This window comes from Rhinolophus hipposideros (genome assembly GCF_964194185.1).
Source record: "Rhinolophus hipposideros genome assembly, chromosome: 24".
NCBI lineage: Eukaryota > Metazoa > Chordata > Mammalia > Chiroptera > Rhinolophidae > Rhinolophus > Rhinolophus hipposideros.
In genome coordinates this window covers 14,670,660-14,698,174 of record NC_138070.1, presented here as the reverse complement: position 1 = coordinate 14,698,174, position 27,515 = coordinate 14,670,660, and the positions used below count along the sequence as shown (strand labels likewise).

General features: G+C 49.3%; 1 protein-coding gene across 2 annotated transcripts in view; it reads left to right on the top strand.

The window, feature by feature from the left end:
- The window catches only part of WSCD2 (WSC domain containing 2), a 102,081-nt gene that overhangs the window by 34,234 nt on the left and 40,332 nt on the right, over positions 1-27,515 (top strand). For both annotated transcript variants that reach the window (XM_081036651.1, XM_081036652.1), the window contains exon 2: positions 20,358-21,287. In XM_081036651.1, coding sequence (XP_080892777.1) covers positions 20,906-21,287 — 382 coding nt within the window. In that variant the 5' untranslated portion in view covers positions 20,358-20,905. The remainder of the gene's footprint in view (positions 1-20,357; positions 21,288-27,515) is intronic.

The window sequence follows — 27,515 nt, the reverse complement described above, 5'->3', positions numbered from 1 at the left end:
CCTGTGCTGTATTATTGTCATTGTCCGCATTTTACAGATGACAAAATCAAGGCCTGGGTACTTGCCCACGTTCACAGAGGTGGTAAGTGGCCAAGCGGGAATTGGATGCTGGTCTATCTTGCACCGAAATCCACACTCTTTATCATATTAATCTTGACAGATTCTTTTGGACCACATTCCCTCCCCACATGTGTGGACATATGTATCTGGATCTATTGTTAAAGAAAAATCAAAGCTGGATGGTAGCTAAAGTGATAGAAGCAGATTTTATTCAGCCTGCTGCAATAGGGGAAAGAGACCTCAGGATAGAGCCAGTTCAACTTTGAATCCAGCAGGAGCAAGTGGGAATGTAGGGCCAAGGAGCCGGGTAGGGGTCAGTGTGGGACCAGAGCCCCAGAGAGCAGTTTCCAGGCTCTCAGCCTCACATGGAAAGGTGCTGGCTCAGGTAATAGATGGCCATCAGCTGTGACTAGTTGGCCATCAGCTGTAACCAGTTAGCCATTAGTCACTAATATAACTGCCATGGCTACACTGGTGGGTGGGTTGGCAGAGAAGCAGACGGCGGATTGCACATTGGTTGAATCCTTCTTCCTTGGTCTCCAACCCAGCCTCCAGCGAGAATACAGTGATATGATTCCCCCATCTATGGCTCCGTGGGTGTTCCTTTTTGGCCTCACCATATCCTGCGTTCTTGTGCAGGGAGTGGGACCAGAGACCCTGCATGACAGCAGGATTCTTGCTAAAATTGGACAATACAGAGACACCTACATGAAAAAGAGTTCAGGGGAGTAGAGTTTGGTTAGGGAGAGAATCTCTGTTGCTATTTATTCCCAATCTTGTCCTTACAAAAGGCAGCTACGTTAAGTAGAGTGTGATAATTAAGAAACAGGGCTCTGGTGTCAGACATTTCTAAATTCAAATCCCAGCTCTACCACCCACTAGCTGAGTGCCTCAGTTTCCTCACCTGTAACATGGGGATAATCACGGGCCTCGATCTCAGGGCTCGGTGAGGTAATGTGGGAACAGCCTGACACGTGGTACAGATCCACACACAGTGGCCAGAGTCTGATTGCTAGACAACGGCCCCCATACCGAGGCAGCTAGTGACCATCGGCGTCACTCCTGCTGCCGTCCCACAAAACGTCTTTGAGCCTCTGGTGGGTGAATGTGCCAGGCACTGTGGAAGGGATACAGTGGTGAAGAAGACAGAGTCTGCTCTTTCTATGAGTCTTGGAAGACAGGCGGATACTGAGCTGAGCTTGTGAGTGTACCTTTCTGTGTGTGTGCCCCTTGTTCTTAACCAGGGCGATTTTGCCCCCTGGAGGCGTTGGGCAGCGTCTAGAGACATTGGTGATAGTCATGACTGATGGCAGAGCCAGAGGTGCTTCTGGACATCCTGCAGTGCACAGGACGGTCCTCTCAGCAGCAAATCATCCAGCCCCAGATGTCAGTTACACCAAGGCTGAGGCACACAGCAGCACCGCGAGCACTTTCGTTGCCTCTGCAGAGACCCTGGGCTCCCAAGGATTGGGTGGAACCACCTACCTGCACCACCCTCCTTCCCCTGCCCTCTCCCATCAGCTACTGCCAGCCAGATAACCAGGCCTCCCCACGTTTGATAGAATCCAGGCAGCTGAAGCAAATTTAAAAACAAAACCTCGTGCAAATGTGTTTTTATGTAAACACAGCAGGGGGGTGGCGGCTGCCTGTGGAGAAAGTACCCTGTGGCTGGTACTACTGGATGCAGAAATAACCCCTAATACTCCTGCTCCTAGAGCAGAGCAGACAATGAGATGAGGGTCACACAGGGAGCCGTCTCTGCCCAGCATGAGCCACCCCTTCCCTCCAGGTGAGCCACCCAGGGGCCTGGGATGAGAAGGTAGCAGGTGTTGATTTTCCTGGAAGCATCCCTTCCTTCCGGGGTCAGCCAGCTTTGCAAGAAAAAACACCGTGGTGTTGTTGTTTTTTTTTAATTTAGTATAATTTACCTATAATAAAACTCACCCATTGTAGTCTATAGTTCTACAAGTCTTAACAAATGCATTCAGCCAAGTAACCCCCACCAGAATCAAGAGTTCCTTCAGCCTCAGAAATTCCCCTGTGCCCTGCTGCCCTATCCTAGCCCCTGACAACCACCCATCAGTTTTCCTTTGGCCTTTTCTAGAATGTCATCTAAATGGAGTGATACAGCATTTTGAGTCCGGCTTCTTTCGCTTAGCCGGATGCCTTTGAGATTCATCAGTGCGGTTGTACGTATGAGCGGCGCATCCCTTTTTATGGCTGCGTAGTATTCCGTGTAGAGGCGGCACCACTGATCCATTCCCCCTTGAAGTACACTGCGGTGGTTTCGTTTGGGGCAATTACAGATAAAGCTGCTATAAACATTTGCATGCGATGTTTGTGGGAGCGTGTGTTCTCCTTTCTCTTGGGTAAATTCCTAGGAGTGGGACTGCTGGGTTGTATGATCCGTGGGTGTTTCACTTTATGAGAAACCGTCAAAGTACTTTCCCAAGTGGCCGTAAGCCCGTTGGCTTTCCCACCGCTGATGTCTGAGAGTTTCAGTCACTCTGCCTCTCTCCAGCACTTGGTATTGTTGGGTTATATATTTGAGCCACGCTAGCGTGTGTGCTGTGGTATTTCAGTGTGCTTTTCTTGAAGGTGCAGGTCTTTGAGTTCTGTGGTCCAGGGGCTGGTACTTCGCAGGAGCTGGCAGAAGGCAGGTGAAGTCAGTGGTTAAGAGCACGAACTCTGCAAGGAGCCACACTCCATCCCAGCTCTGCCACGCACTCGTTCTGTGACCTTGGACATGCGTCTCAAGTGCTCTGAGCCTCAGTTTTCTCCTCTGTAAAAGGGGGATGCTGGTAGTATTTACTGCTGGTAATACTATATAGTATATAAATAATATAATGTGCCTGGCCCAGAGTCAGAGCTTATTACTTGAAGACGTCACTGTGATTATATTTACTGGGCACTTACTGTGTAATAGACTGTGTAATAGCAAGTACAGTGAGTACAGCCAGACTACCCAGGTTCACATCCTGGCTTTACCACTTATACCCTAGCTGTGTGACCTTGGGCAAATTACTGAACCTCTCTGGGCCTCTGACTTCTCATCTGTACAGTGGAGAAAACCATAATGTGTTCTTCAGGGTTGTTTTTTGTTTGTTTGGCTTTTTTTATGAGGCTCAAGTTATGAGTTTATATGTAAAGGCTTGGCTTCCTCTGTTCCATACTGTTCAGCCATTTATGAGACTTAAGAACAGGCAAAACTAATCTATGGAAATAAAAGTTAGACCAGTGATTGTTGCTGGAGAGGGAGGATTACCTGGCGGGCGCATGAGGGAGCCCCTACAGGTAAAGGGAATGTTCTCTATCTTGATCTGGGTGGGTCACGTGAGTGTACACATAGGTAAGATTCCGTTGACCTGTGTACTTAAAATGTGTGCATTTACCAATCCATATGTACATTTCCTCATAAAAAAATAAAAAAGAAAGAAATCTGAGGTGTTCCACAGAGAGCCTATGTATTAGTGTCTTAGGGTTTCCATAATAGGGAACCACAGACAGGGTGGCTTAAACATCAGAAATTGATTGTCTCACAGTTCTGGAGTCTGGCAGTTCAAAAGGAAGGTGTTGGGAGGGCCTCGGGCAGGATCTGTTCTAGGCCTCTGCCCTTGGCTTATAGAGGGCCGTCGTCTTCCTGTGTCTTCACCTTGTCTTCTCTGTGTGCCTGTCTACATACACATTTCCCCTTCTTATAAGGACACCAGTCACATTGGATTAGGACCCACCCCGATGACCTCATTTTCCCTTGATGGCCTCTGTAAAGACCCTTATCTCCTAAGAAATTCTGGGGGTTCAGTTTGATCCTCAGTGAGGGACCCCTGCAGGACTTCTCTGGCTGGAGCAGGCATGGAATCCTCCGGAAGTGGCTGGGCCCCCCCTCAGAGTTCCTGAGTCAGCGGTCTGGGGTGGGGCCTGATCATGTACATTTCTAACAAACTCCCAGGTGAGCAGCTGCTTCTGGTTCAGGGACCAGGCTTATAAAACTTCCTGTCTAGGTAATTAGGTACTGGGTTCTGAGGTACTGGGGGTTAGGACCTTAGCACACGAATTTTTTTGGGGGGGCACAATTCAACCTATCACAGCACATAGACGCACTCTCTGAGCATTCATTCGTTAGTATTATAAGGTAGCACTCATTTAATCCTCACCACAACTTTGGAGGGAGTCACTATCCACTTCACATGTGGAAACTGAGGCTCAGACAGGCTCCTGCACACACCCTGTGCCTCACAGTTACCAATGGTGGAGCTGGGATTTAAATTGAGGTCTTCTGGGCCCAGAGGTCGTGCTCTGTCCCAGAGGATCCCATCCTGATTTCTTCTCCCAGCCTCCTCTAATCACTTCCACGTGGGCTGCTCTAATTACCTAGACAGGAAGTTTTACAAGGCTGGTCCCTGAACCAGAAGCAGCTGCTCACCTGGGAGTTTGTTAGAAATGTACATGGTCAGGCCCCACCCCAGACCGCTGACTCAGGAACTCTGAGGGGGGGCCCAGCCACTTCTGGAGGATTCCATGCCTGCTCCTGCCGGAGAAGTCCTGCAGGGGTCCCTCACTGAGGATCAAACTGAAGCCCCGAGTTGCCTAACTGAATCTGATCAAAAGGCCGTGTCAGATCCCAGCTGGAACCTAAAGCTTCAGCCCCGGGCCGATCATGGCCAGTGGATTTCTCTGACGTTGAATATCTTCCTCTGTCCAATTCCGGAAAATTCAGGGACCATCTTGCTCTGTGAGGAGCACAGAAAAGGCTCCCTTTTATCTGGTGGGGCTGGCATTTGCACTCAGGATTCCTCCAGGAATGATGTGCTCCAGACACTCTACCAGGACTTGGGAGAAGACGCCATGTTCCAAGGGACAAGTGAGGTAGGGAAGTGAGGGGGAGACTCGAAGCCAGGTCCCCAGCCCTGAGAAGCTCACTGCCCTTTCGGGAGATAAAAACTTCTATACAAAGAGAGTAGTGGCGTCACCAAAAATTCCTTTGAAGCCACACAGCCCTGGGGCGAAATCTCGGCCCTGCCACTTACAAGCTGTGTGATCTTCAGTGAGTCCTTCACCTATCTGAGCCTCAGTTTCTCATCTGTATAGTGGGGAGAATAGCACCCACCTTATGAAGTCATTGTGAACATGAGGCATTATGCATTTCTAGGTCTAGAAGCTCAACAAGTGAAACTGCCATTGTTCGTGCTTAGAACCAACACAGACCCCAAGATTTTAAAAGTTAAAAAATAAGCTGGTCATCCTGCTGATGGCCCAGGCCACATCTTCAGGGGTATATCCACAGCACCTGGCATACGGTAGGCACTCAATAAATGTCTGTCGAATGAAGAGATAAAAATATGCCGCACGCCTAGACTGGAGTTGAAGGGAGAATCCTAGGCCCCTGTGGATTGGAGCTGAGGTCTCTTGACATGGGGAAAGAGAAATTTTCTCCAGAGACGATGCATTTGTGAAGTTTGTGCAAGATAAACTTTTCCTATGGATTGATCCCCTCGGGCCGGCCAGACTTGGCAGGTGGCTGGCACTCAGTGAAAGGTCATTGAGTGAGTGAATGAATGAATGAATGAATGAATTGTAGTTTGCATGGGGTGGGGGAAGGACAATAAGTAGGAGCCAGAAGAAATTTTGCAGCAGTTTTCAGTTTTGTGTTTTACAAAACAGAAACTGAAGACACAGAGAAGGTAATCCACTTGCCCCAGGCCACACAGTCAGAATGAGCTTGAAAAGTGGGGCGGAAAGAGGAAGGGAAGTGAGAGACCAGGCTTGAGTCTCCACTGGTTGCCCTGCAGGGGGCTGGGGCGTTCACCATCAGGGGACCCCTCCAACCCTCACAACCATCCAGGACCAGCTACAGAATTTGCAGGGCCTAGTACAAAATAAAAATGCCCCTTGCTCAAAAATTAAGAATTTCAAGAAAGCGATAGCAGGGCATTACATCAAGTGCAGAGCCCTGTGTGACCAGGAAGAGGATCCCGCAACCACCTCATTTACAGATGAGGAAATCCCAGCTCCCAGAGGCTACGGATTTCACCCAGGACACTCGCTTGGACACTCAGATTTGAACCCACAAACCTAAGGGGTCATCTAGTCCACCCCTTCCTTGTACGAACCTTGCTTGTGAATACCCCACCACCACCACTGAGCAAGTGTCCCCACTCCCCACCCAGGCCCCTGTGGACCTACAGGAAGTCCCCTGCCCCCAGGCACCTGACTGCTGCAGGAAGCTAGCTCCTGGCTCCCTCTCCTTCCTGGGCTATATAAGGAGACAGACCTTCCCTCCCAGATTTATTCCTGGAGATGCGTGGGTGGACGTGTGTTTGTGTGTGGGGTGTTCATCTAAATTTAAAGACATGATAGCAAGGACTTATTAATGTTCGGGCTGGTGAGGCCTCTTCTTTTAGAAGAATCACAAATAAGTTGAGAGCTAAGGGGCCGCCTCCAGTTCCACCTTCTGCCTGGTTCCACCCTGCCTAGCTCTGTGCCTGCCAACCCTCTGGCACAGGCACGCCAGATGTCTGTGGGGTACCTTGAGAAGTGACAGCTTTGTGCCCATTTTATAAGTGGGGAAAGTAGAGTCTCAGAGAGGGGACATGCCCTCCCGAGGTCTTGAGCTACAAAGTGACAGAGCTGAACTATAAGACTCAGGCGACTCCAACACATTCCAGAACCCATATGCCGTCAGCCAGGCCATGGCTGCCTGCGTTGATTCGAACGTGAAGTTAAGAAACCACTGAGGCCCAGTGTGCCTGGCCCCGTGCTAAGCATTTTACATGTGTTACTTGCACTAACCCCCTCAACAACCCACCCCATGGGCACCATCATTCTCATCCCGTTTTACGGATGAGGAACCTGCGGCTTAGGGCAAGTGGCCCCCTCCCCTTCCTGGAGTTAGTGAGTGGTAAAGCCAAGATTCCAACCCAAGTCTAATTGACATCCAAATGCATGCTCTCTGCGTCTCTCTTTACACCACAGCCATTCATGGGGGAAAAAAAGAAAATACAGATAAGCAAAATGAAAAAAGCAAAAACATCATTCCTCCACCTACCCCGCAAGAGGTAACACCTCTGTGTGTCTCTTGGTGTGTTTCTACCCCACTGTTTTCCTCTGCTGAAGGGAGGTTCTTGCTCCCGGCCACTGACCCTTGGTGTTCTGTAATTGCCGAGCAATTTAAAGAAGACTTGAAATATATAATTCATGGGCACATCTTTTATCCTGGTCACTGGAAGTCAGCGAGGCGTGGCTGTCTCCTGGGAAGAATTTTAACCTTGCCATGGGAGGAGATAGCATCTTAGGAGCTTAGAACAGAATTCCCGAATCAGAGAATTCTCCAACATTGAAACCGACCCTGGTACCCTGGCATACAGTGCTAGAAGCTGGGGGTCCTACCATGGGACCTTGTAGTAAAATCTTACCTAGAGCACTCGGATCAAATGTAGCATTGAGCTCTGCAATCAGAGACGAACACGTTGTAAATCTGGAGTCAGATGGGTCCAAGAGCAGTATTCTGGTCTCCTCTTCCGTGCGTTCACCGGGGCAAGGTCTAGGACAGTCTAGAGAGGGTTTTCATTGTCACAACGGGGGGGGGGGGGATTGGACAATACTGGCATCTAGTGGGGATACTGCGTTAACATCCTACAATGCACAGGATGGCCCCCACCCCGTCCCCTTGCCAACAAAGAATTACCCAGTTCAAAATGTCAGTGGTGCTGAGGTTGAGAAACCCTGGTCTAGACTCTGGAAGACGTGTGCCGATTTATTCTTTCGGTGATAAGACGCCACGTTCGGTGAGAATGGAAAGCCTCCGTGCCAGTTTTACCTGCAACACTAAACATATTTCTTAGGCAAGTGACAGAGTCCCCGCGGCTTCTCATTTGTGAGGCGGATTGAAGGATTCCTGCCACGTGCTGTCAGTGGGGATGGACAAATAAGGACCGGTACATATGTGTATGTGCTGGGCCGGGTGGGGGGCTGTTGGCAGGCATTGGGGACACGCATGTTCACACATGTGTGTGGCTCTGTTGGCATGTTTATTTGTACGTGTGATTGCATGCCACCTTCTCCATGGTGTCCAGATGGTGAGCCAAGGGACCGAAGCATCAGTCAGTTTCTGCTCTCCTGGGAGGGGACACCTCTGTTGCATGCTAGCAGAACTTTTGGGGCCACTGAAGGACATGGTGAAGGTACCACAGAGGTCAGAGGACCCCCTATGCCTGCTACAAGGGGCTCATTGCCCTCATTTCCAGCTGAGGGGTCTCAAGACCCCGCTTGCTGAGCAGATGCCCTAAAGAGAGGTTTCCCGGGTGTGGAGGGCCTCAAATCACCCCACTTACCCTGCAGAGGTCAGGGGATGGCGCTACAGCAGGAGATGATGTCACACACGGGTTACGATTAAGGTGCTGGAGTCGGGCAGGCCTAGGTTCGAGTCCTGCTTTGCCACTCACCAACTCTGACTTCCGGCAAGTTACCTGGCCTCCCCCGCCTCGACTGCCTTATCTGCAAAGGGAGAATAAAACCAGTTTGTCAAGTGCAGCCACTGGGGAGAGTCAAGGACATAGTGTAAACGGAAGGGCCTGGCACATAGTAGGTGTGCAATAAGTAGAAATCCTTCCTTCCCAGGGCAGGTGCCAAGGCTAAGGCTGGGGTCCAGGAGGCCTGGGTCTGAGTAGTCACTGCACCACCATGGGGAGCCTCTCCACCTGCCCTTTTGGGCCTCAGTTTCCCCGTCTGTCAATGAGGTAACTGGCCTGTGGATTGGGAAGGGGCCTCCCTCCAGCTATGATGGGCTACTTAGTATGATGAGCCAGCTGCAGGGGCTGCGCCACCCCCTCGCCCCAAGGACACTGGGTGCTCTGTGAGGGAAGAGAACTTGAACTTGTGCAGAGGCCACACACATACATACACACACACACACACACACACACACACACACACACACACACACACACACACACACACACCACAGTGGCTTGGACAGAAAGACTGGGCTTCAGTGGTTTGAGGGTGAGGACAACGGTTCTTGCTGGGGAAACTCCTGGTGGAAAATTCCTCTCTGGAGAAGAGTTTCTCATAGGAGCTGTCACTGTTCCTAAATTAGAGTTTAATCTGCCACGGCCAGCAGGGAGCCAGCCTGTGGCAATTCGCTTGTGGTTGGGGCCGGGGGGTGATGGGGCTGGCGAGGAGAGCTGTGTCCCTGGGACGAAACCTACAGGGCAGCAGGCCTGGTCCTGGAACCGACTCAGCCCTGGTCTGGCTGTGTGACCCTGAGCCTCAGGTTACTCACTGGCAAAATATCAGTCTTGTCCCAGCTGGTTTCTAAGGGGACTGTGAACTCTTAGATACTACAGCCTAATAATAATAACGATAGCAACAGCTAAAACTTCATTGAGCGCTTACTGGAGTCCTGGTCACTGCGAAGCATTTCACCTGGCTGGGGGTGATTTCACTTGAGTTTCTTTGGGTCTCAGTTTGCTCTTCTTCCTGTAAAAGGGGCTCCTCCACTAGGTAATGGATCTCCAGGCTTCTTTCTGGCTCTTTGTCACTTGCTCTAAGGAAGTTGCTGAGAGACCAGACATTGGTCTTTGGGGCTGGACAGGGCCACCTCCTCGATGGCCCTAAGCCCCTCTCCTGTGACCTTCACTGTCAGCCTCCCTTGCTGATAAAGATCAAGGTTGGGAAACCTTTCTGTAGAGGGCCAGACAGTAAATATCTTAGGCCTCGAGGGCCAGGTGCAAGCTAAGGCTGTGCTGCCACACCTTATCCTTGTTCTTCGCAACCCATCAAAAATCCAGAAGCCACCGTAAGCTCTAGGGAACTACAAAACCAGGCTGCAGGCTAATGTGGCCAACGTCACAGTTTGCCATCCGCTGCGAGTGACGAATGTCACCAGAATTCATCATCCTTGGCGTCAGGGTGAGCCCCATTCCTCAGATGTTTCCCCTGAGCCTCACCCAGAAATGAATTCTAGAACCACCACTGACCCCTGTGGAGGCCCCGGCCCTCAGCTTCTTCTCAGCTCCTCCAACCAACCAACATTTCTTGACCCCCAGCTCAGCCTCCAAGAGCCAGCAAATCGTGGCCATAGCCCCCTGGGACAGGAAGGGTCCTTAGGGCAGGCTGATTGCACTACCTCCACCTGCTCATTGCACATGAAAGGGAAAGCCCTGAGCACAATGGGGTCCCCCCACTCCCCAGCCCCGACTCTCACTACGCTGACCCTGCCCTCCATTCCGGTTCCTGGGATGTGCTGGGCCCTTCCTCACCGGCCAGTTTGCATTCTGTCCCCTCAGCTTAGGATATTCTCACCCTAGGTCTTCCCACGGCTGCCTCCTTAGCTCCGATGCCTCCTTCTCAGTGGGTCCTTCTGCACCCACCCCACCCAAAGTAGTTTTCCCCTACTTGTCTCCAACACTAGGGCTTTCAAATGATGGTAATGGACCTACAATGCGTGGTCATCCAGAACACACACACACCCCCAACTAAAGCAGATTTATTTAGGTTCACTAAATAATACTTCCTCCGCATGTGAGTCAGCAGTAGTTCACTCTGTTTCATTCCCCTCCCTTCCATCCCATCCCACCCCCTTCTTTCCCTTCTTCCCCCCTCCCCCTCTTCTCTGCCACCACCTTGTGGGTAAACATTGTTCCCAGAACCAGCAGAGCCACCCATTATCTCCCCCAGACAATTAGCAAGTGTGCACTCACTGAGCCATGACCCAGCCGCTCCTGCAGGAGACGGGTGACTTCAGACGGCTTAGTCACAGGGATTTGGGGCCCTTCTTTAGAAGTCTCTCTCAGGGGAAAAGCCATCTGGGTTCAGAGAAAGGCTGCCAGCTGCAGCAGGGAAGGCCCATGGATGAGGTGGCCTGCGCCTTGGGCCTCATCCCAGAAACCGCTGGACAAGGGACAACTGTCATTTTACACCTTTACCCCCATCCAGGACCCCTGTCCCTTCCCACAGCTCGGTCCCTTCCTCCCAACCCAGAGTGTGGATGGTTCTCTGGGTGTCTCCTTGACATCTACTCCAGGGGGTTCCTGCCTTTTCAAGTATATGATTGGCCCTCTCTAGTTTTTAAAACAGACTTGACTTTTTATAGAGAAGTTTCAGGTTCACAGCAGCACTGAGCAGAAAGTACAGAGATTTCCCATCGAGCCCCTGCCCCCACCACACACAGCCTCCCCTGCTGTCAATACCCTCACCAGAGCAGTTGTTTGTTACAGTGGACACAGTGGATGATCCCACACTGACACCATTCTCACCCCAAGTCCATAGTTTCCATCAGGGTTCACTCTTGGTATTATACATGCTGGGGGTTTGGACACGTGTAATGACACATATTCACGGTCAGTTTCGTGCAGAAGTTTCACGCCCTTAGAAATCCCCTGTGCTCCCCCCATTCATCCCTCCTTCCCCTCAGCCCCTGACAACCACTGATATTTTTTCCCTGGCTCCAGAGTTCGGCCTTTTCCAGAATGTCATACAGTTGGAATCACACGTATGTAACCTTTACAGACGGGTTTCTTTCACTTTTATTTATGCACTTAAGGTTCCTCTATGTCTTTTCACAGTTGGATAGCTCATTTCTTTTTAGTGCTGGATGATATTTCATTGTCTGGCTGTCCCACAGTCGAATTAGGTGAATCCCATTCCCCTACTGAAGGCCCTCTTGGTTGCTTCCAAGTTTTGGCAATTCTGAAAAACCCGCAATAATCATCCACATGCAGCTTTCTGTGTGGACATAAGTGTTCAGCTGCTTTGGGTAAATACCAAGGAGCGTAAGTGTTGGATCGTCTGGTTAGAGTATGTTTCCTTTTGTACGGTTGTCCTTTGAAGACTAACTGTAGATAACTCTTAGTGAGTCCCGGCTGGATACCCAGCACCATGGTAAGAGAAGCAGCCATGTTATCTCATTCGGTGCTGCCGAACCCTGGAAGGCCAGTATTTGGCTCTCAGGAACCCAGAGCTTTCTCCGCGTCTCGATCTTGGAATCTCTCCTCTGCTTATTTGCTTTCTTTGTCTTCTCTTTGCAGACTAACTTTTGCTCTTTCTTTGGGCCCATGATAACAGCTCCTAAGGTTACAGGTCCTTAGTCTAAATGAACCAGCAGAGATCAGAATGTCTCAAGTCTCAATTCCATATTCCGAGGGCAAGAATTAGTTGACTAGTTTTATACCTGAATCCACCTATGGTCCACCAGCAGTGTCAGTGGGCAGGGATACGTGGTGAAAACATGAACCCTAGGGCCTACCCCTGTGAGCAGGCGGTGGGAGGCTACTCACTAGATGGACCCCCCCCATGTATCTCCCACATATACCTTGGGTGGTCTCTAATCATCACAACTCATCAAATCTCCATCTTTTATTGAGATGAAGTCTGGGCAAGTGATAATTGTCGTGAAAAGGAAAGAGATGGTTTGTTTAGTTGACCAAAGTTGGGGCACAGAATGACCATCTATTGAGAAACTGTTATGTCAGTCTTAGCAAAGTGAAGCCTCTGGAGCCAGACTACCTGGATTCAAACTCTGCTCTACCATTCCTAGCTGTGTGACCTCACACAAGTGACATAACCTCTCTGAACCTCAGTTTTTCTCATCTGTAAAATGGGACTAACAAATGAGAGTTTTCACACAAGATTGTTGTAAGGATTAAATAAGCTAATATCTAGACCAGTGCCTGGGCCATAGTAGGTGCTCAATAAATACTAACCCATGCTATTATTATGGTGTTATGTATTTTAAATGCATTAGCTCATTTAACCCTCATACCTTCCCTACAAGCTGGGTGGATTGGTCGTATTTTACACGTGAGGAAACTGAGTCTCAAAGAGACCTCTTGCTGAAGATCGCACAGCCACCATGTGGCCGAGGCAGGTTCAAATTAGGAATGTCTAACACTAAATCTGACCCCTTCCCCTGTTTCTTCCTGGCAGTCATTTCCACTCACTGAGGTCCAGCCTGATTCCCTGAAATCAGTGACGATGGCCATAAAATTTGTCCAAGAGGCACTGGAGTCATTACCCAGGAAAACAAAATTTTAATATTTATTTATAATGGGCGCCATATGCTCCCTCTGGTTTTTTTATTTAATTACATCATGGCAGATGGCTGGGTGTTAAAGGCCATTTAGCTAATGGCAGTTGGCCTTCTCATTTATTTTCCCGAGTTTTGGAAAGATGAATGAAAATGGATATGGAAGGCAAGCTGTGAGCCCTGGGTGGTGGCTGGTAAGCCCCCTACCAAGAATGGAGAGAAGGAAGTGTGGGGGTGCTGGGGACTCTTTCGGTGTGTGAGGGTGCAGGAGGCAGCTCATCCTGCGATTAGGAGTCTGGAGCCAGGATTCCTCTGTGAGCACACACACATATGCACACGCAGTAATTCCACTTGTTTGACCCAGAAGTAAGTCTGTATGTGCAGAAGTGCCCACTGCAGCTTTGCCCAGAGTGGCCCAAAACTGGGAAAACAACACAACACGTCCCTTGTGGGCACAGTCATTACACTATGACACGCCCATGAGTGGAAAGGTCCACACACCATGTGGGGTGCAGAATTCTCCCCCAGCGTTAGCTGGGTTAATAAACTTCTGGGTTCCTAAAGCCTGTGAGTGGACACTGCGAGCTTAGCATTAATAATGGGATTTCTCAGACTAGTTTATTACCTCTTTCACTTCAAAGTGGTTGCTCCAGGAGCACGAAGGGTGAGAAGGGACTTGGATTAGAGGAGTTGAGGGGTCCATCTCCCTGGAGAAGAGGTGCCTGAGGGATGGTGTTCCCTGTCTCCAAGCTCAGGAAGGATCCTTCCCTCGAGGCTGGGGTTCAAGTGAGAGATGTAGTGGGTAAGAGAGGAATAGCTGTGCTGGTGGTCTCCTCGGTGTGTGCCATGTCTCACGACATTGAGACTTAGTTCTGCACTGGGATTCATGCTCCACTTCTTGGTAGCTGTGCCTTGAGCAAGGTACATAATCTCTACGAGCCTTACATTGCTCATCTGTAAAATGGGTATAAACGTACCTACATCTCATTGTTGAGAGGTTCTATATCACTTTCCAGGAATCTGGACAAAGAGCTACCCTGTTTCCCCGAAAATAAGACCTAGCCAGACAATCAGCTCTAATGCATCTTTTGGAGCAAAAATTAATATAAGACCTGGTGTTATTTTACTGTAATATAAGACCAGATCTTATATAATTATAACGTAATGTAATATAATACCGGGTCATATATAATATAATATAAGACCGGGTCTTATTTTACTATAAGACCAGGTCTTATAATATAATACCAGGTCTTATATTAATTTTTGCTCCAAAAGACGTATTAGAGCTGATTGTCCGGCCAGGTCTTATTTTTGGGGAAACACGGTACATGCAGTAGGTTAATCATTACATGACTTGTTAATGAGGGAGGGAAACTGGAAATATTTTACATGTCTAATGATAAGGATGAGGTGTAACAAATCCCCGCATATCCCAAGTAATCGATATCATCGGTAAGTGGTTTTATTTAGGAGGCAAAGAGCACACTGACTCCTTTCCTTCTGAGTGGGGAAGGGAGACAGGAAAGAGAAGAAACCAATACACGGGGCGCTGTCCAGTCAGCACCCCCTGACCGTGACTGACACTTAACCCCTCTGGGGAAACTCAGGGAGCCTGTGTACACACAGCCTGACAGTCTATTAGGAGGTGAGGGAGCTGGGGCAGTTATACACCACCTCCCATCAGTCACTCGCTGAGGCTGCCTTCACTTGGCATTTGGAAGTTAACTCTATGGGGGGGGCCCATGCAGCATCTGTAACAGATTTCCCAGGCTGGCACCCATGAAACAGGCAGACGACATTAAGTGCTGATGTGAATTTGGAGCAACAGGCATGCTCATACACTACTGAAGGGAGTTATAGCCACTTTGGGTGAGAAGTCGGCATGAAATGCCGTAAGATGCTCACACAGGAGGACCAAGCAATTTCACCCCTACAGTAATTCTTATGCACAAGTACCAGGAGTCAGGTATGTGTTTGCAGCCGCTAATGAGGGCATTCCGTTTTGCCCAAGCTACATGAGCTGAGAATTGATGATGAAAAAGCTCTGTGAAGGAAAATGGGGTCCTTATACCAGGAAAAAAGGGGCACTGAGCAGGCAAAACCACATATTCTCTAGAAGTTATTATAGTAAGAAGTAACACTTGCATATATTAACTCATTTGGTCCTCACACCAATCCTATTAGATAAATACTATTATTTCCCCATTCCGTGATGGGGAAACTGAGGCATTGAGAGGTTGATAACCACCTCAGGGGGTTCCAGTGAGGATTAAATGGCCCAATGGAAATAAGATGTCCAGTGTAGTGCCTGGCATGCAGTAAATCCTCAACACATACCAGTGACTTCCGATATTTTTATCCTTAGACCAAGGCTAAAATTTCACTTCCGGCCTGGGCTCTCAGTGTCTTGGAGATCCCCAGCTGGGTCTCCTACCTAGAACTGTGAAGATATCAAACCTTCACAAACCCGCTTTCTCAGCAGCTATTTCTTACCCAAGCTTGGATGGTCAGAGGGTCAGCTGGTCCCAGGGATTCTGCCCTCAAGTCAAGTTCAGGGGGCTATGGAGGGTGGGCCAGCCCTCTGCCCGGCCTCATGGGCTTGCAGCCAGACCTGCCTGGCCCAGAATCTCCAAGGAGAAGCCCTGTGGCCCCTCTCAGGGGAGGGAGCCTCAGGGCAGGCTGCACCTTCTGTTTTCCCTCTCCGCAGGGCAGCTCTGACCGCCAGTCATTTTCTTGGCAGCTCCACACCAGAGGTTCATTGTGGTGCTAAAAATAGGCTGTGTTTAGACACTCTGAAGCTCCGCCTGGAAACACGAAAGGCAGTAAACCGAACGCTGCCATTCCCGCAAAGGGAGCCCCTGGGCCTCATCCTTGTGGAAACTCATGCTAGGCCTGGGACGGAGGCAGGCTAGGCGTCATTTGCCGCCTTCAACAGGTGGGGAAACTGAGGCTCAGAAGGGTCTCATGTAAAATGAAGAGGGACGAAGTGATGCCCACCAGCGAACACCATTTCCTGCCTTAGGGATCATCTCATTGAATCCACCTAAGACGCCAGGAGGGAGATTCTATGGTCGACTCACTTTCTAGAGAGAAAACCGCAGCTCAGAGAGCTGATGGCACCTGCCAGGGTCTCATAGCTGCGAGTGACAGGACAGGATGGTAATGAGATGATGGTTTCCCACATGAAAGGAACAAATGGAGACAGAGAGGCGAAGGAGATTGCTACGGCCACCCCGAGCTCCCCGCCCGGGGTTGTAGATACACAACCCGTGGAGTGGGGAGAACCATCACACCCACCATGCAGGTTGCCGGGAAGGAGGAGTTCGTGAGAATGTTTGTAAAACCTTTATACACAGTGTCCAACATAAAATAGGTGCTCATCGAATGACAGTTAGCTTCATTTCCCCATTAGAATTTCTGATAGAATTTCTGTCTGGAGGGAAAGGGAGAAGGAGAGGGAGAGAGAGAGGAAGAGGGAGAGAGAGAGAGAGAGGGAGAGAGAGACTTGTGTGGGGAGAGAATGAATGATGGATGGCACGAGAGGCAGAGAAGTCTTTGGGGTTCCCTTGGGGAACCAGCAGGGGCCCTGAACTCCAGGACCAGACTGAGTCCTACCAGATGCTGCCTCCACGGAGCCCTGAACGTCCAGTTCTCCGAGGCTGTCACAGAGTGTTCCAGCACACTGGCATGGAGCCATGGTTGTTTAAGCCTCAGTGGAGAGGCCAGTCCCCTGGTTCTTTTCACTCATCTCCACCAGTGTTTCTTGAGGACCTACTGCGTGCTACATGCTGGGGCTAACGCGGTGAGAGCAAACATGGTCCCACCCCCATGGTTCTGGGTGCTCTGCCTCTAGATGAGCTCCCCACCTCCCAGCAGTGTCAGGATGGTGTGGCGGGCCCAAGTCGGCACCCAATGCCCAGGGGGAGCCCTCCTCCTCACAGTCCCTTCCTGGTAGGGCCCCCTTCACTCCCCATGCCACCAAAGCCTCAGTCTCTTTCTGATCCCTGCCAGCTCCTAATGAGCTCATTATCCTCTTAAAACCCATTTGGCACCCACTTAGAGAAAAGATGTGTTGAAATAGAAAAGACTGAGAATGGAACAACAAAAAAGGATGAGAAATATCCTCAGAGAGACAAAGAACCTCAAGGAGCACAACAGCTGAAATCTCTGTCGTCTCCACGGCTGCACTGTCCTGCTGTGGCAAATGGCTTTAAAGGCTGCTCACATGTGCCCATGAGAGGGGTGGGGATGGGGGAGGGTGCTTTTCTTGAGCACCTACTATGTGCCAGACACTTCGTGCAATTTTCCGTTCAGTCCTCCCAGCAATATATTTTTGGGGGGGAGGGGCGTCAAGATTCTTCGGTCCACTTTACAAGTGAGGAACCTCAGTCAGTGGGAAGAGGTGTCTTGCCCCAGTCACACAGATGGTGGGTGGAAGAGGCAGGATGTGAACCCAGGTCAGCCTGCCTCCAGAGTCTGTGGTTTTGCCTGCGTGCCTGGAAGCGCTGGTGTCCCCCTGCCCATCCCCATGAGGGCTGCTAGCCTTTTCTCATCCTGGCCCCGCGGCAAAAACATCTGGCACATGTGTAATCTATATGGCATAACACAGGGCACCACCCACTGCCCAGAGGTTTTCAAGCTGATTAGAGACTAGTCTTTCTAAAGTGTCGGTGTGACCATGAAACTTCCGTGGATCCCCACACACACTGTTAGAGCAGTCCAGATTCCTGAGCTTGGCGTTCAAGGCTCCCCAAGGTCTGGCCGCTTCCCACTACTTAACTGCATTCCTACCGTGTCCTAAGCGCCTTTGCTCCTTCCATCCCAATGACCTTCCCTTTGTGTGTACTGTCCTTCCTCCCTGGGGTGTCTTCACCCAAAAACTTCGACTCCTCTTTTGACACCTGCCAGCTCAAAGAACCCTCCCTGAGGAAGCCATTTCTGATCCCCCCCAGACAGTGTCAGACCCTCACTTCTCTGGGATCCTATATTCTAGGACTTCTCACCCCAGGGTCCACAAACTCCCTGATGTGATAAGCCCAAATCTGGAAGCTTAGGTACCAGAGCTCTTTTCTGGGTATACATCAGTAGTTTTCATCAGATTCTCAAAGGGATACAAGACCAGACTAGACCCATGGTTAGGAAAACAATCTGTGAAGTCCAGTGGTCCTGGGTTAACAACCCAGCTGTGGCTTACTAGCTGTGTGCCTCTGAACAAGTTACTTAACCTCTCTGAGCCTCATTCCTCTCTTCTGTAAAATACAGATCTCCCTCACCAAATTGTTATGAGGATTAAGTCAATATGTATTTAGAGCAGTGTCTGGCACATAGTAAGTGCTCAACAAACATGAGTTTTTAATATTAGTTGCTGTTTTATGTCTTACACATAACGTTTACTGCAGGATTTATCGCTGTCTGTCTAGTATAGTGATTTGGTATAATACTTGTTTATGTCATTGTCTCCCTCAGTAGACCCTGAATTCTCTGAAAGCAGGGACTCTGAATTATTTATTTCTGCATCCCAAGCACACACACAGTAGGCAAGCAACACCATGTTTTTAAATGAATGGAAGAATGGATAGATGAATGGATAGGTGGCGAGTCAGATGGATGAATGGGCTGCTACAGTTCAGATGAATTGATGGATGAATGGATGGATAGATTAATGATGGATGGATGGAGGCATAGGTACACTGATGGATGGATTAAGAAATGGGTGATGGATGGGTGGATAGATTGTGACTTAATGTATGGATGGGTAGGTGGTCTGATGGATGGACTAAAGGATGATGGGTAGGTGGATGGATCGATGGATGAATGGATAGCTTGACCCCACAGAAGCATGGATATTTATTTGGCCGTTTTGTTCACTGATTTATTCTAAGTGCCTCGAACAATAACTGGTGCATAGTAGGTGCTCACTGCTTAGTTTTGCATGAATGGGAAGGCATATGGAGGACTCTACCTTGAACCACAGTTAAATTCCCATGCTGCTGTCTGGGTGTGGAGGGGCTGTTACCATTCAGGTCCCCCATGGGCGGACAGTTGAATCCTATGCATTGACCAAGATTGTCAGGGGGCCCCCTGCTGGTGGTAATGTGAAACAGCATCAGCCAAACGGAATTTTCTGTTTTCTAATTCACATTCCATTTTCTTCCTGGCTGATGATCCTGAACGTTCACTCATAAAGCAGTGGTTCTCACGCCTTTGTGCGCATTGCCATCACCTCAGGGCACTTTGTTCCACCTGGAGGTATCCCCCTCGATGAGAGATTCTAGTTGGAGAGGTCAGGAATCTTGAACCCGGCTTGCAGGTGATTCTGAATCAGATGTTCCACAGACCACATCTGTCAAAGGGTGAGCCACTGCTGGTGACTGGGAGGCAGTGAAGATGGGCTGCTGCCTCAGGGGCCATCTCTGAATGCCCACGTGATGTGCAAACCACGTGGGGAAAGGACAAAGTCAAAAAGGCAGTGGTTAAGAGCTGTGGTTTTGTGTTTGGACCATTCTGGATTCAAATCCCAATGCCATCACTCAGTAGCTTTGTAGCCTCAGTCTCCTCATCTGTAAAATGGGGAAACAGTTACCTCCCATAAGAAGAGGGGAAGAATAAATGAGATATATGCAGAGGGCTTGGCACAAAGCAGGACATACTGTAGACACTCCATAAATACTGATTGAATGAATATGTTGCTAAATAATTCTGTTTTTCCTTCCTTTTCCTTGCTTTCCCCTTGGATAGAGGGGAGAGGCTATGAATTTGAACTCTCCCACTAGAATGTGAGCTCTATGAGGGAAGAGACTTTGTCTCTCTTGTTCACAACTTTATCTCCAGCACCTAGGACAGTGCCTGCTACATAGTAGGTGCTCACTAAATATTTGTTAAAAAAAAAATTAATTTGATCTGGCCCCATTACCAGCCAGGTCCAGCAGTCAGTTCAGCAAGAACCGAGAAGTACTTTTGGAACTTCAAGTAACCCACAAATCAATGTGTATTTGACACCTATGTAGGAAGTGGGCATAAGAAGCTGTGCTTGTCCACGATAAAGCTTGTCCCCAAACCAGGACCCAGGAGAATGCAAGCCCCCAAATTCCCAGTGTCGTTTAAAGGATAGGCGAGTGTTCTGGAAGACTCAGGACTGGGCTTCTGTCCAGCCTTGCTGGTGCTTCGGGCCTCTGTGGACTCTGCAATGCCCCTTGAGAATGTTCAAGAACCCCTGGAGCTGTGGCCTCTGGGAGGAAGCCTCTTATGCTGTGTCTGTACTGTTTTGCAGGTGGCAGCCCTGAGCCCTAATGCTTGACCAGATGGAAACCCGCCAGCTTCTGCTTCCACGAGGTGGACGCTCCAAGCTTGGTCCCCAGCTGGGGAAGAGGCCAGAAATGGCCTCCGTGAAATAGTCCAGCCCCAACAAGCATCAGGAGCCCAGAAAGGGCAAGAAGTGCACTGCGGGTGCTGGTGACTCACAGAATTGTCCTACGGTCGCTGTTTTCAAAGTTCTTTGGGGACTCTCTGAGGCGAAGAACAATGTAGGAAAATGGGACCAACTCCCGGATGTCCTGAGCCTCCAAACCCCTTTCGTGGCCCAAGGAAGCTCACCTTGATCTCGGGAGGGCTGGTGGGCTCTGTCCTCCCTTCTCTTGGCCAGAGCCTAGTGCTGGACTTGGCCTCCTGCTCTGGTCTTGGCGGTCGCCTGCGCACAGGGAATAAGACTGAAACCCCCCAGGGGTGCCATCGCTAAGGGGTCCTTGGGAAAGGCCGCCGTCTCCCTCCCTCCCTCCCGGAGCCTCACCCCCACCCCAGCCAGGCCGGAATGATCCCACTATGGCCAAGCTCTGGTTCAAATTCCAGCGGTACTTCCGCAGGAAACCTGTGCGTTTCTTTACCTTCCTGGTGCTCTACCTGACAGCCGGGAGCCTCGTCTTCCTGCACTCTGGCTTTGTGGGCCAACCCGCCATCTCCCAGAACCAGGCCAACCCCGCGGCGGGGGCCCCGGCCGAGGGCGCTGAGCTGCCCTTCCTGGGCGACTTGCACCTGGGCAGAGGCTTCCGGGACACGGGCGAGGTCGCCAGCATCGCCCGCAGGTACGGACCCTGGTTCAAGGGCAAGGATGGGACCGAGAGAGCCAAGCTGGGTGACTACGGAGGAGGAGCCTGGAGCCGAGCCCTCAAGGGGAGGGTCGTCCGGGAGAAGGAGGAGGAGCGAGGTAAGAGGGGTGCGCATTTGGGCAAGGACCCCGGAGAAGAAGGGAGGGGAGATGATAATGTAATAACCGCCGTCAGTTTTCAGTGTTTACGGTGAATCAGCCGTCAGATAATTACAGCTATAAATATTCATTAGCTGTAATTATTTGTGATCACCCCCATTTCACAGAGGAGAAAATTGAAGCTCAGAGAAATTAAGTAGCTTGCCCAGAGTCACACAGCCTGTAACTAGCCAAGCATGGATTTGAATCCCACATCTGTCCGAGTTCAAAGTCTGGCCCTCCCCTGCAGCCTTTTCCAGTCCTTATTAAATACACATGAAAATTAAAACAGCTAGCACCTATTAAGTACTTACTATGGGCCAGGTATTGTTCCAAGCACTTTCCATGTATTGAATTATTACCACAACTCTCTGTGGAAGGTGCTATTATTCCCATTTTAAAGAAGAGGAAACTGAGGCACCAAGAGCCCAAGGTTAGATAGCTAGTGAGTGACAGAGCTGCTCCACCACATTGCTTCTTGGTCTACCTTGCTGGTTCCCTTGGTGATGGCGCGTGGGGACATCATTGCCCCGGGCATATTTTGTTGCATTTTCTTAGCCTTTCACAGTCAAAGAGGGCTTTTCTTTGTGAGTGCATTACCTTACTTGATTTTCATGGCACTTCATGGACTTGAGCAAGGAGTGTGATCCTAGGCCCAATTCACAGAGGCGGAAACAGGCTTGAAGAAGTGAAGACACTTGCCCAAGGCCACACAGCTGGTAAGTGGCGGTGCTGGAATTCAAATCAGATCCTCTGGTCTGAATGCTTGACTCTAGGACTGCCTCCCAGAGTCTGCTGGCATCTCTGCCCTTCTGACCAGCTTGCTGGGGAGGACCCCCCCAACCCCTGCAATCCATGAGATTAACACGAATGGACGTTTTGAGAGTGTGGATCAGATGGTTTGGGAGGATCCATCACCAATCAGAACAGAAGGAAAACCTCCCAAGCGTTGGTGTTCCCTGCCACATGTCACACTTCCGCTGTGATTCAAGTCGTGGAAGACCCCTTCTCCCTCCATGGAGGGAAGCAGGATTAATGCAGGGGACTCATCCTGGACAGCCCGTTCCCCTACTTCAGCCCATTCTGCACCTGGCTCAGAAGGCATCCAAAAGACCTTACCTTCCCACCTCCAGGCATTTCCTAGAAATCTGTGTCTTTAAGAACCCAGTATGCACAGGTGATAGAGAGGTGAGAAGTGGCAGAACCAATTAGGGGACTTGTGGCCCAGGCAACTGGCTTCACCTCATCATGTCTCAGTTTCCTCATCTGTACAATGGGAATAATGACTCCACCTTTCCAAGGCTTCTCTGAGAGTTCAATAGGACAACAGTTACGAAAACACCTAGCACAATGTCAGCATATAGGAGTTTCTTAGAGGTGATCAGGAAATCCTCCTGGGTCTACCCTGGGAAGGGACCTCAGCTTGTAGGCTACATCGATGGAGAAATCGTGACGTGGCTTCTGTCTCCCCCTTCTCCACTCACCAAGCTCCATCTCCACCCAGCACTCCAAACTCCATCTGGTACTTTGCAAGCCCCCAAGTTTGTCACAAGCTCGAACCTTAGGATATGCTCCCATTACGCTTTAGGATAAATTCCAGAGTTTCTATCATGGCCCATTTCTCTAACCTCGTCTTGTAACACTCTCCACCCTGCTCACCACACCCCGCCCCACTGTCCTGGATCTTGCCGTTCATTGATTACACCAAGCCCCTTTCGACCTCAGGATCTTTGCATAGGCAGTCCCTTTCACCTGGGGGGGCACATCCCCTAGATCTTTGCATGGTTCCCTTCCTCCTTCCTTCAGGTCCCCGGTCCAACCTTGCCTCCCCATACAGGCCTTCCTGGTCTGCCCTAACTAACGTCGCCTGACTTCATACCTGGTCACAACCACATTCCCCATTTTGTTTTTGTCACACTTCTCCCAATCTGAAAGCATTCTGTTTATGTGTTTGCTTCCTTGTTTATCATCTGCCTCTCCTACTAGACTTTCAGGTCCACGACAGCAGGGAGGTTGCCTGTCCTGGTCTGTCAGAACCTGGGACAGCACCTGGCATAAAGGTGGTGCTCAATACCTACTTGTTGAATGAATGAATGAGTGAATGAATGAGTGAATGAATGAATGGACAATTGAAAGAATGACCCTCCCTCTGGATGGACAGCCTTCAAGGGTGTCTTCCTCCAGGTCTCAGCTTAGCTCACCTGCAGGAAATTGTCCCCAATCCCCCTCCAGCCATGATCAAATGCTCCTCCTCTGTCATGGCCTTTCTATGAGTGGTACTTGCCTGGGCTTGTCCAGGTCCGCTGATAGAATGCAAATTCCTTCTGGCACAATTGATACATACGACAACAATAACAACAACACCCCATTTGTTAGGAGAATGAAAGACCACAGCCGCCACTCGTATAATTACCATTTCTTGAGCATTTACTTCACACCAGCCACTGTCCTATTTGCTTTTCATATATGATTTGTATGCAACGAGATGCTTATCATCTCGTCTCGGCTCCGAATAATAGGCCACTCTTTAGTTGCTGTTACTATCAGGAGTAGTAATAACAGCTAATGTCTCCTGAATGAATTATTATGGGCTAGACTCTGTCCTAAGTGTTTCATTGTCTTTTATGATGGTCACAACCCAAAAAGTTAGAGATGATTGTTACCCTCTTTCACAGGTGGGAAAAATTAAAGCTCGGAGAGGAGTCAATTTCCCTAGGTTACACAGTGAGTAGTGAGTGGAGGAACTGAGGTTGGAAACAAAGCCCACTGAATTCCAAGGCTTGTGGTCTCGTATACCATGCTGACCCTCCTGTCCCTGGAAATCTTCCGTATTTTGTATGTACAATGTAATGAGAAGGATGAAAAAATAAGGAAGGAGACCAAAAGCTCAAAGCTCTCAGCAGGCAGCCTTTGGAATCAGGAAGCATTATTAAGAAAACCAAATCCAGCCTGTCCTTGGTTAACTTATTCAGAGTTCAGTGAGAAAGGCAACATATTAGATTAAGGCTAATAAAAACAAGACGCTTCTCCGACTTGACGCTAAAACACATTTGGTTTTCCTCTGAAGCTGGCGAGGGCTCTCTGCTTGATGCAGTTAATGCTGGTGCGGGATTTAAGCTGTAAGGGATTCAGAGCCCATCGCGGGGGGGCAGGAAGGGGAGGGCGGAGCTGCTGGCGCTGGACACGAAGTCTGACTGCCTGGGTGGAGCTGGCACCTGCCATGTGTCAGTCACCTAGCTAGGTCCCTCACCTCCTCCATCATTTCCAGGCCTAAGCTCTGAGCAGCCAAATCAGGGTTCAGCTTGCAGCTGTGCAACTTGCTGGCTGTGCAGCCTTGGGCAGATTATTTCACCTCTCTGAGCCTCAGTTTCCCCTTGGGGGGGAAAGTACATAATATCAGATGGCTGTCGTGATGATTATATGAGATAAATCGATGGTGTGCTCTCTGAGTACCAGGCACTGCTCTCAACACTTTGCATCTATTCTATCACAGAATCTTTATAGCAACTCTAATATTAACTCCATCTTACAGGAAGGAAATTGAGGCAGAGAGGTTAAGTAACTTACCCAAGGTTATCAAGCTGGAGGAGGGAGTAAACCAGTATTTGAACCCAGGTGGTTTGAGTCTGACACCTGACCCTTAACCTCGGCTTCACCTCACTTCTCAGTGCATGGAAAGTGCTCAACCCAGAGTCCAGCATGAAGTAAGCACTTAATATGCGCCAGCTATTATTATTAATATTGAAATTCTGCAGGAGAACACAGAGGCACATAGAGGTGATGTGACTTGCCGAAAGTAACACAGTTAGTCGGGAGCACGGACGGAAGCTAAATCCAGATTGATTTTCAAAGCCTGGCCTGTTTCCATTCTCCCCCCAATTACAGAGAGGCGTGGGCTGGGCATGAAGGAAGACATGGGGAGATGAGTCCGCATTTTTGGAAGGGACTGCAGGGTACCCATTCCCCACCTCCTTCAGCTGAAGATGTAATCTCTGCAGCTTATTGAGGGTCTGGTCTGGGTTGGGGACTGTGCATCCATACTCTTCTTTCAAGCCTTACATGAGGTAGGAATTTGAGCTCCTTTCAGAGATGAAGAAACAGAGGCTCAGAGAGGTTAAGTAACTTGCCCAATGTCACACAGCTGCTGAGAGGCAGAGCACACTCCAACCCAATTCTGTCTGAATCCAAAGTCCTTATTTTTAACCACTGAGCTATACAATCACCATCTCCCATCATTCATTCATTCATTCATTCATTCATTCATTCCTTCGTTCCATATTTACTGAACACCTACTATGTGCCCCACCCTGTGCTGGGAGGTGGAAACAGAGGAATGATTCAAATAGCTTTGCCCTCTGAGGAATATTCATAGCCCTCTGGAGGAAGACAGGCAAGTAAAAAGATAAATTATTTTTTTCAAAAAATAACTTTTTCCTGATTATCATATCATACATGCCCATTGTAGAAAAATTATAATACCTAGGAAAAGAGAGTGATGAAAATAAAAATGACACAGAGCCCCACCACCCAACAACAGCCACCGTCAACACTGTTGGTGTATTAGTTTCCTGCCTTTTCCCTTTATGTGTTTATTTCCGAAGCATGTATTGTATATATGTAGCATTGTATCCAGCTTTCCCCCATTATAGCACTTTTTAATTTTGGTGCCAGGGATTGTGGCTGTTGGCTGGTATCTCTGCACTTACAGAATGCCAGTGTCATAAGCCAAGAGAAACTGATTTCGTCCCCCCGTCTTTAATCTATATGCATCCAAAGAGTGGGTCTTATGCCCCTTCCCAAGAGCAATCAATTACTGGCGGGTGGGAGGGACAATAATGATCGGCCCTGCCAGTGTCAGTGTCTCCCCATTGTCATGGCAGGTGAGGTCCGTTAACAGAAAAGTAGGAGGAAGAGTGCGTTGAAAGCACGCACAGTACATTACGGTCCACACCTTCCCTCCACCATGGACAAGCCTGGGACATATACTCTCACTCCTGTTAATTTGATTACATAAAATCTCATCTAACACAGTCCACTCTTGCACCTGTAGCCAAATGTACCTACCCTCACCCTAAGTCGAGACGACTCGAAATCATTGTACACCAACTACCAAGCCCAGTAAGTTCTGAGCATCCCTCCCCATCGGGGGTCAGTGTGGCTCTTTATGATCCTGAAGCCCGTGGGCCAAAAAGAAGTGGCACCTCCCCAAATGTTAAATGGATGGAAGATAGACCTGAGCTTACATTTTAGGAACTTGGGCAGACTACGTAGCTTCTAATTCCACTTAGAAAAGTGTAACATGAAGTAACATGAGGGGTTACCTGTTAGAATATATACTATATGCCAAAATTATGATTCACTTCTAAGGCAGACAGATGGAATAGGCGCTAGGATCAGTTTCCTCATCTATAAAATGGGTTAATAAGAAGGATGTTAGGGTTGAATTAAAAAACATTAGGCATGGCCCATAGTAAAGTTGATAGCACATAGTACGTGCTCAAAACATAATTTTGTTCCTGTCTCTTTCTGTCTCTCCATCTTTGTTCCTTTCTCTCTCTCTCTCTCTCTCTCTCTCTCTCTCTCTCTCTCTCTCTCTCTCTCTCTCTCACACACACACACACACACACACACACACACACACACACACACACACAGCCTGTGGGTCTGATGACAAAGACCTCATGCTGTCTAACCCTTTTCCCCCTTCCTCCCTCTGTCCCTCTCCTCTGCCTCGCTCCCTCCCTCCTTCCCATTCTCCTTTCTGTTTCTCCCTCCCCGTCCCTCTTGTTTTCCTCCTTCTGCCACCCTACAATGCATCCTTGGACACTCTGTTCTCTAGTGAGCTGTTGAGCTGAAGCTGGTGTAAAGCCCTTAGCAACAAGGCCCATGGATGTCCTCTCTCCCTGCTCAGGTGCAAACGGCATCCATGCTGCAGGTCACAGGGCAGGATTCCATCTGTGACAGGAGGGACATATGTTGTTGAACAAGCATAATGACAAGACGTGAGCTTCTCCAGAACTGTCACTCTCTGATGTGCCCACTCCAGGGAGGTGATGTTTCTTTTAAAGATGGACTGTTCTTAGTTGACCAAATCCCCTCTGTCTTACGCCAGAAATTCAAGGTGATGGAGGTTGTTGAGGTACATCTCCAGGAGGGCTGACAAATCCTGCATTTAGCAGGGCAGCATTG